Genomic DNA, 8,684 nt, shown 5'->3' with positions numbered 1-8,684 from the left:
GCTGGGCAGCATGTATGGGGAATCTTGCACTGCTGCTGCCCACGGCGTCCTCATTTTGTGGGAAAACAGGATCTCAGTATTTAGTACTTTCTGTCTGGCACCTTTCACCAGCACAAAATTCATTATTAATTAAAGGCAGTAACTCTGCAGAGAAGCTACAATTACTGATGTTTTCTGGCATTTTCAGCTAAGTGCAATAATTTCCTTTTGAGAAAAAGGATCCCACTTTTAGAAAACCCAGAAGAGGGACTTGCACAATACTTAGAGGGGAGACTGATCTCAGCTGTCGCTCATTTCCTGCCTCTTTCTCAGATTGAGGCTTTGCACCCGTGCGGAATGAAAGAAGAAAATTCTATTTCTGTGGGATCCTTCGCAGAATTTCTTCCCTCCTTTTCCCTTGAAAAGTCAATTGGTTTAAATACAACAGAAATGAAGGGTGGGGTGTGGGAGTTTCGCAGAATGATTAGCTCATGCACTGTTGTTCCACTTTTGTAAAATTCACCTCTAGAAGCATCTGCAGAAAAGTGCTGAGATCAGTGCTTGCTGATTTTGCAGTAAAGGGGCCTCTGATTTTAAGGGTTATTTAGTGGTTTAAGTGCGAATACAGAGAAAGGAACATGTACAAACAAGCAAGTATCCTAAGAAGTAAATGACATGAACTTCTTTCTACATTATTACAGAAGGGACATGTGCTATCTTGCTAATTTGATGCACCCGGACTACAAGTCAGCATTCGTCTCTTATGAAATCAAATCCAACAGGAGATTATTTTCTGGGTGGAAGATATTGGATCCATCAAACCCTCCCCATCCCCCGATCTCTGACCACTTTGTGGCAGACCCATCACACCTAGCTCCTGAGTTCAAGTAAAGAATTCCCAGATAAAACGCTTGCTGCTCCCAGATGCCGATGACCTGGTCATTCTAACACCTATGAAAGTGGTTTCCAAAGGAATTTATGCCTATTGTCAACTTGGATAAAAACAAGAATCATGCTATTTCAGAAAAAGCCCCAAACAAGCTAACATTTGTCACAGAGTTATCGAAACGGAATATGCTCCAAATTGTTGACGTCATTAGGCCTATATATATGAACCAGAGTTCTTCCATGTTTAAACTCTGTCCTTCCATGTTTAACTCTAATCGACCTCAAGAGCCAAGGACAGGAATTGGAATGTGTAAATAGCCAGTTACCTATTACGACCTTGCTCATAACCAGGTCCTAAGCAATAATGATGAGGTTTGCATGTTTCTAGCTGGAGGAGGGGTAGTAAACTAAGGGTAAGCCGAACCAAATGATTGTTTAGAGGAATGTTACTAACAAGCTAGATTTATAGCCCTAGAATGATTTAACGTCTTAAATGTATAAACATGTCTTCGGTAGAGAAGGGAGGGGGAGTAGGGGGGGTAGGGGGGAGGGAAAGGGGGGCTTAGTTGTAAAGTATAAGAGGAGAGAAGCTGTTTTGTTCTGGTGTGCTTGATTTGAGACTTGCCTGTCTCATTGCACCACTTTGAGATCTCAAATAAACTTTGATTGTTTCTCCACCCCGGTGTGTTTATTGGCGCGAAGCACGCCGGGCAACGAACCCCTGTTGCTGTCCTCGGGCCTCTGTGCCTGCAACAAAATTATATGTAGCAGAGTCTCGTAATGAATGCACTCTGGTGCTTCAGACTGACCTTAGGGACATGACAAGAAAAGGCTATAGAGCTCTCCTCGCTTCATAAATTATTATTTATATTGCAGTAGCTCCCAGAGGTGCCACTCAAAGATCAAGGCCCCGTTGTGCTAAGTGCGTTACACATGTATAACAAACGAAGGCCACCGTGTGACCCTGGCAGGCCAGGTGCCACCTCTAGCCCAGGCTGCAGGCATTAGCTAAGAACTGACAAACTCTAGCTGGAGATCAGACCAGTTCACTTATGTGGTGGGGTTGCTCAAAACAGGTATCAGTCTTATAAGAAGGTATTTAGAATGCAGAGTCTGTGAAATGCTTGCAAGTTGCTGCATGGATTAATCTCACGTGTAATGTCTGTATTCCATGCTACACGGCAATATGTAAAGTTTGCTTTATAACTTTGAAAATGTTTGCTCTAAACTTGTGAACTCAGATGGGAAGAGTGTTTCCCCCTGCCTGGCCAGGAGGACTATCAAAATCAGATTGGCCATCAAGGAACATCGCACTACAAAGGATTGGTTATTGGCCCTATTGCACCTTGGAAATGCTACCTGCAAGGAAGTTTGTTCTTGGGACTTGGAAGCTGAATGAAGGAAATAAAAGACACAGGAAAATTTTCCACCTCTTTGCTGTTTGAACTCTCCCAGGGCCAGAGACACCAAACTGAAGCCAGCGATCTCCAGTGGTTACCTTCTGGGTCTGTCCTGAACAAAAATTTGAATTGACAGATCACTACAACTCTGTCACTCTTAGGATTCAGATTGAAATTCATTTGTGTGTATATGTTTGCTTGCTTTAACCTGTAAATAACTCTCCTGTCTTTTCCCTAGTTTATTACAGGATGGGCTACAGGCGTTGTCTTTGGTGTGAGATCTAAGGTACAAATTGATCTGGGGTAAATGACTGGTCTCTTGGGACTGGAAACAACCTGAATATGGTACAACTTTTGGTGTGTGTCACCATATATTACTCAGTCCAGCTTGCCTGGGTGGTAGGACAGACTGGAGAGTTTCAGGGCATGTCTACACAGCAATGAAAGCCTGGGCTCAAGCCTAACCCACCTTGCGTCCACACACCAATTGTGCTAACCTAGGGATTGGACCTAGGGTCCCAGGACCCTGCAGGGCTGCCGGTCTGAACCCATGTTAAGCTGGGACGTGGGGTCCAAGCCCTATTGCTTTTCTGTGTGCACATGGCCCCAGCTTGACTCTGGTCCCAGAAGTCCTCTGGATGTATCCCAGAGTTCCTGGCGACAGAGGAGCAGCACTGAAGGCAACGGCTGGAGGTGCCATTACTGCCTGGCTGAGAGCGCTTCCTGTTTCTGTTCCTGTTCCTCTTGCGGCGCTGGCAGCTCCTGCTCCGGCTCTTCCTCGCTGCTGCGTGGAGCTTGCCCAGAGCAGGGAGCAAAGCTGACAGGTGGGAGGAGGCGGGAGCCCACTCCCCCCCCAAGCCCTGGGGATGCATGTCACTGCTCCACAGCCGGCAGCAGCCAGGCAGAGATGTGTGTGTTCATATGAGGGTCTTGACACAAAAGGCCTTGAGACATTATGCACAAATAGGGGAATATTCCATCCAAAAGAGAGCCTTAAATCAAGAACTGAGAGCTTTGCTCACAGACTTTGCCCCAGGAGCAGGGTCTGAGCACCCAATGCCACAGACACCTCTGCAGCGGAACCGGTTCGGCTGACGCTCCGGATAGCCCAGGAAGAACGTGAGCCCCAGATACTGATAGTGGAACTCCAGTTGAAGGAGAAGAAAGAAAACGAGAGAGCCTACCGGAGACGCAAAGCCAATGCTGAAATTGAGGCCGAAGCTCTCCACAGATGCATGGAACAACTAGTAGCCGAGGAGAGAACTCCCCCATTGCAGCTCAGAGTACTGGAGCAGCAAAAGCAGGAGCCCTAGCCACTGAGTCCAACTCCCCAAGGCACCAGGGAGTTTATCAAGAGACTGACTGCATAGAAATGTTTCTGTCCACCTTTGAGAGCCTGTGTAGGATCCAGAGGAGAAGTGGATGTCTAGCCTCCTGACCAGATTAACTGGGAACGTGAGACAAGTTTTTAATGTTATGGAGGAGGGTGATGCCAAGGTGTATAAGAAGTTGAAAGAAAATGTACTGAACACAGGCACCGACTTTTCAAAGTGCCAGAGGGTGCTCGACCCCTCGCTCTGCCCCAGGCCTTGTCCCCACTGCACCCTTCTTCCAATGCCCCACCCAGGCCCCACCTCTTCCTGCCCCTACTCTGCCCCTTCCTCCAATGCCCCACCCAGGCCCACCTCTTCCCATCCCTGCCCCACCCCATCCTGCCTCTTCCCATTCCGCCCCTTCCTCCAAGGCCCCATCCACACTCCACCCATGCCCCCCCCATCCTGCCTCTTCCCGCCGTGCTCAACCCCACCCTGCCTCTTCCTGCCCCGACCCCACCCCCACCCCACCTCTTCCCGCCCTGCTCCACCCCTTCTCCAGAGCATGCCACGTCCTCTCTCCTCCCCCGTCCCTCCCAGCCTCCTGCACACCGTGAAACAGCTGATTGCGGTGGGCGGGAGGGACGGGGAGGCGCTGATCTGCGGGGACCAATGGCAGGCAGGAGGTGCTGGGGGGAAGGTGTGCGGGAGAGCTGATGGGGGGCTGCCGGTGGGTGCTCAGCACCCACCATTTCCCCCCCGTGGGTGATCCAGCCCCGGAGCACCCACGGAGTTGGCGCCGATGGTACTGAAAAGGATTAAGATTACCTGAGTCACGTCAACTGAAATACAGAAATCTTAAAAGGTTTGACAACGTCCCTCGTGTCAAATATGTGCATGAAATGTGTAATGCTGTGAAAACATGGCTAAGAGGGGCAGGGGCTGAAGGTCACGATGAAAAACGGTTTGATCTGTTGGCACATGCACCGTTGTTGTGGACAGTCACTGATGAGGTAAAAGTAGCCTCTGTGAGTAAACCCCTTCCCCAGTTTTGGAGGCCGCAGAAATTGCTGATGAGTCAAGGGCTCATGGGGGGCACAGACCCCAGGGGGAGGGAAATCCTCTTGTTCCCCAGGTTAGGAAGAAGGAGAGGGTCTAGGAATAAACCTAATCTCAACTTTCTTAACCGCAAGGGAGCCTGGATTTTAAAGCCCCTTGCCCTAAGGGAAGGCAGGCAGTCTGCCCTCACTGTTAAGCTCCTAGTCATATCAAACCAAATTGCTCCAAACTTAAGGTCACCCCACAATCTGTACCCCCCCCCATGAGTGCCAATGCTACCACTGATCCCAGAGGAAATTGTAGAGGAGAATGGCCTCATACACAATATTAGGACTGAGTCTTGGGAAGGTAGTGAAGGATTGAAGAGTGCTCGAGTGACTAGCACTGAATGTACAGGCTGGAGCGATGTGGCATCGCAAGTCGCTTTGGTTAAGGAAAGTTGGGGAAGGGAAGAGGACAGACTTCCTGGCAAAAGTCTAAATATTCTAGCTTTGGATGAATTTTCTGTGACCGTGCCCCTGGCTAAAGTCTACCCGGAGTGGGCGGATTTTAAGGGGCTGTTAATCGTAGGCATCAGAAATTTGCTGCCCACCAATATTTTAATCGGTAATAACATTTTAGCCAGGTCTAAGCAGCCTAATATCATAACACGCGACCAGAGAGAGTATGGCTCTGATGCACCTGCTTTGCTGTGGACAGCAGGGAAAGCTGCAAAGGGGGGGTGGAAGGGGAATGGCTTCAACCCTTCGTCTGTTGAGAGCGGTAGCTTGGCTTCTGAGGAGGAATTTTGGATTTTTCTGCAGTGCCAGAGTCTGCTCTAACCGTAGGTGAGGCTATTGTAGTACTTTGGGAGTTCCCCTTTAATACTGGGTTGGTGAAATCTAATTATACCACTATAATACCACCAGTTGGAGTGTCGGCTCTGCTTTCTGACAATTTTCCCTGAGGTCATGGTCATGACTCACTCCAGGCAGCACGAAAAAGGGAAACAAGGTTTGGTTCTAAGAATGACCAAGCTCAGCTTTCTGCAGAACGGCCGTCAGAGTTCTCCAAACTCCAGGGAAAGGGTGAATTCCACATCTTCATGGGCAGGTTTAAATTCCGCAGCTCTGTCCAAGGCTGCCAGTTCATTCCAGCCATCCAGGGAAACAGTCCAGGTCCAGAGCTCTCCAGCCGAGGAGAAACCTCCCAGAATCATGAACAGCCTGACGACAGCTCTCCTGGTGATTTTCCTGCTAGGGCTTTCCCTTCAGCGCATCCATGCAGGTCAGTGGGAACCTACGACATTGCCGGGCCTTTTCAGCAAAGAGCTGTGAGGAGTGGGGGGAGGTGCTGTTGGGGTCGTGGTGAGAGAGGAGGGCCAGGTTCGATAGCCCGTTCTGTCTGCTTTGTGATGCAAAGAGCCCAGAAAATGGCCAGATCTCCCCAGTGGGTGTTGTAATGGCCTACAGGCCTCTTATGCCACCCTTCCTGCAGCCCCAGTGTAGGGACGAAGGAGGGGCGTGTCAGGGGCATTCAGCATCATGGGTAGTAAAACATGCTGGGTAAACACCTTCTGCCAGGGAAGTTGACTTTGGCACTCCCTCACCAGCTGTTTCGGGGCTCCTTCTGTCTAGGAAGATGCCGTGTAGTTGCAAGTCATTATGGTCTTTGAACGGAATTTGTAGTACGGGCTCTTTTCCGTCTACATCAAGGTGGGGACACTAGAGAGATGTAACGTTTGTGAAATTGTTTCTCATTTGGTTTCCTTTCTCCCAAAAGCTCCACAAGGTATCCTGGAAGACACAACCTGCTGCACGGGCGTCACTAAGGGACACATTCGTTTTGCTAACCTGAGGAGTTTCTACAGGACCTCTCCGGGGTGTAGGAGACCCGCTGTGGTGTAAGTAGCCTTCAGTCAGTCAGGCCTCGCTTTAGGGTGAACAGAGGCTAGGAGAGGTGTGTGTCAGGGACATGCAGCTCGTGCCAGTGTTAGGGGGAAGGATCCCATACTGTGGTCACTTAGCCAGGAAACTGCCCTATTCACTAAGTAACGAGGAGCCGGAGTCTGATCTCACGCTGGTTTTGCAGCCGTATGGCTCCAATGGAGTTGCTCCTCGTTTACATTGATTAATTTCAGCAGAGTCGTTCTGACTTGACACTGGGGTGGCTGAGAGGAGAATCAGGCCCCAAGTGTAAATCAAATAATTCTCTTATTGATTGTACTATCAAAAAATGCAAACATATGGAACATATTGCCGGGGTTGGTATTGATTCATTCTTACACGACAGAGAAAAGGAGGGAGCTGATTGGCTGATGACCATTCTGACCATGTGGCTAAGCAGGGTAACTGCTCAGGTCAAGACTCACTAGTTCCCAGAAGGAAACGGGACTTGATGGGAATGACATTACTTTCCAGGCAGTGCAGCGCTGTAGACACTTGTGCTTCTCAGCTGGGTGCCTCATGTATTGTGATATACACTGAGCCCTGGAGGCATCTGATATGCCCACCCCTGGCTTTATCTTCCCTTCCTCTATCAGAAAGACACTGTTTAACTAGCAGTGCACTAAGGACAGTTACATGAAAGCTTTACATAAAACAGAGCAGGGAATTCAAGCCAGGCTAACTCCCGAATCGCCCCCCCATCCTCCGTGTCTGTTTTTAAGGCACCGTCCCAGTACACGGGGCTGTGCAGTAGGGGATGTGACATGCTTTTGCCCTGAGGCTCTTCAGAGGTGTTAAAAGGCACAGCGGAGACACTCCCGACCGAACCAGCACAGAGTAAACAAAAAGAGGGCATGCTTATCATAGCTGGGCCCAATTCAACAGCAGCAGCATTTCCATAAGGAGCTATAGATTCTTCTTTATTCTGGCTTCCTGATAAGGGGGACGTGTCAGATCAGACTGAAGGGCTTGAGGAGTAAAACTGAGGTGCTGACCCCTTATGGTCATTGGAGATCACATGGCACTTCTTGCAAGATAAGGGTGTTAACCACTGCACCCCAGACAGGCTTCAATCTGACTTATTCCGTTCAGCCTGCCTAAACCAACCGGGTAATTTCACTCAGCCATAAAGGACCCGATTCTCCTTTCACATACTCATGACCCCCAGATTTCAGTGGAGTTACTCTTGATTTAGACCAGTGTCTGTGAGAGGAGACTCAGCCCCTAAGATGGTGCTTTCCTTCCTTTCCTGAACAGCTGTGTGCTGAACACTGCTGCTGCAATCCAGTGGTGGGAGCGTATTTGTATGTGATGAAGCATGTTGGGATAGTAGGTGCTGCATGAGCTAGAGCCTGTTATAACTAAGAAGTTGTCAAAGCATTGCCTGCTGGTTTGGGATGAAGAAACGCTGCATTAGCTGTGGGCAGGTCCCGTTACCTTTCTCTGCCTCAGTTTAGCCATCTGTAACTCCAGTACTTCACAGGGGTAGCATGAAGGCTGCTTTGAGATATTTGGATGAAAGGAGTTATAGAAATACAAAGTATTTTAATGTTACCGCCTAGCAGCCAGGGAAATTCCCCTCCTTCAGTTCTCTGCAGACACTAGCCAGCTCACAGCAGTTTAGTGCACCAGGTACATGAGGCAAAAGACACCTCCCGGGCTGCCTCATATCAGTATGCCAGGAGCAGCACCAATACTACAGCAGAGGCTGGCAGTAAAACCGATTTATTCAGCCCCTGGTTTGCTTTCTGGGGTATTCATTGAATTTCTGGGGAGTCACACCCCTGACCTCTGCGCAACCCTTTCTAAAGCTGACTCCAGGGTCTGACACTGTCCGATCTCGCTCACCAGTTAATAACCGAGCTCCCTAATGTTTCCGCATTGCAGGTTTGTGACTGTCCAAAACAGGGAAGTCTGTGCTGCTCCAGAGGCCAAGTGGGTACAAGCTGCAATCCGGCGCCTGAGGAAAAAGAAGTAACTTAGCACAGCTACCCTTAGCAGGGCTGTCCTCCCAGGGGAAGGCTGGCCCTGCTCTATTTATGTAAAATACCCGTGACTGTTAAATGTATTAAATCTTTATTTTTTTGGAACCAGTTGTGTCGTGTGTTGTTGTGCGTCTC

At 49.2% G+C, this 8,684-nt stretch overlaps 1 protein-coding gene across 1 annotated transcript; it reads left to right on the top strand.

Moving 5' to 3' along the window:
* Nucleotides 1–5,416: 5,416 nt before the first annotated feature.
* On the top strand, nucleotides 5,417–8,654 carry CCL22 (C-C motif chemokine ligand 22). Its single transcript, XM_026652900.1, has 3 exons — nucleotides 5,417–5,905; nucleotides 6,401–6,521; nucleotides 8,452–8,654. The coding sequence occupies exons 1-3, from the start codon at nucleotides 5,590–5,592 to the stop codon at nucleotides 8,540–8,542; spliced, it is 528 nt and encodes a 175-aa protein (XP_026508685.1). The 5' UTR covers nucleotides 5,417–5,589; the 3' UTR covers nucleotides 8,543–8,654.
* The last annotated feature ends 30 nt before the right edge of the window (nucleotides 8,655–8,684 follow it).

This window comes from Terrapene carolina, unplaced genomic scaffold (genome assembly GCF_002925995.2).
Source record: "Terrapene carolina triunguis isolate 2854851 unplaced genomic scaffold, T_m_triunguis-2.0 Scaffold130, whole genome shotgun sequence".
NCBI classification, from domain to species: domain Eukaryota; kingdom Metazoa; phylum Chordata; order Testudines; family Emydidae; genus Terrapene; species Terrapene triunguis.
Note: the sequence above shows the minus strand (reverse complement) of the source record. Positions and strands in the feature narration are given on the sequence as shown.

Excerpts from the sequence above, each read along its gene's own strand:
- CCL22 (XM_026652900.1), top strand. The coding sequence starts at position 5,590 with ATGGTCATGACTCACTCCAGGCAGCACGAAAAAGGGAAACAAGGTTTG. Across the intron at positions 5,906-6,400 it reads CCTTCAGCGCATCCATGCAG|CTCCACAAGGTATCCTGGAA; the intron begins GTCAGTGGGAAC and ends TTCTCCCAAAAG. Across the intron at positions 6,522-8,451 it reads TGTAGGAGACCCGCTGTGGT|GTTTGTGACTGTCCAAAACA; the intron begins GTAAGTAGCCTT and ends TCCGCATTGCAG.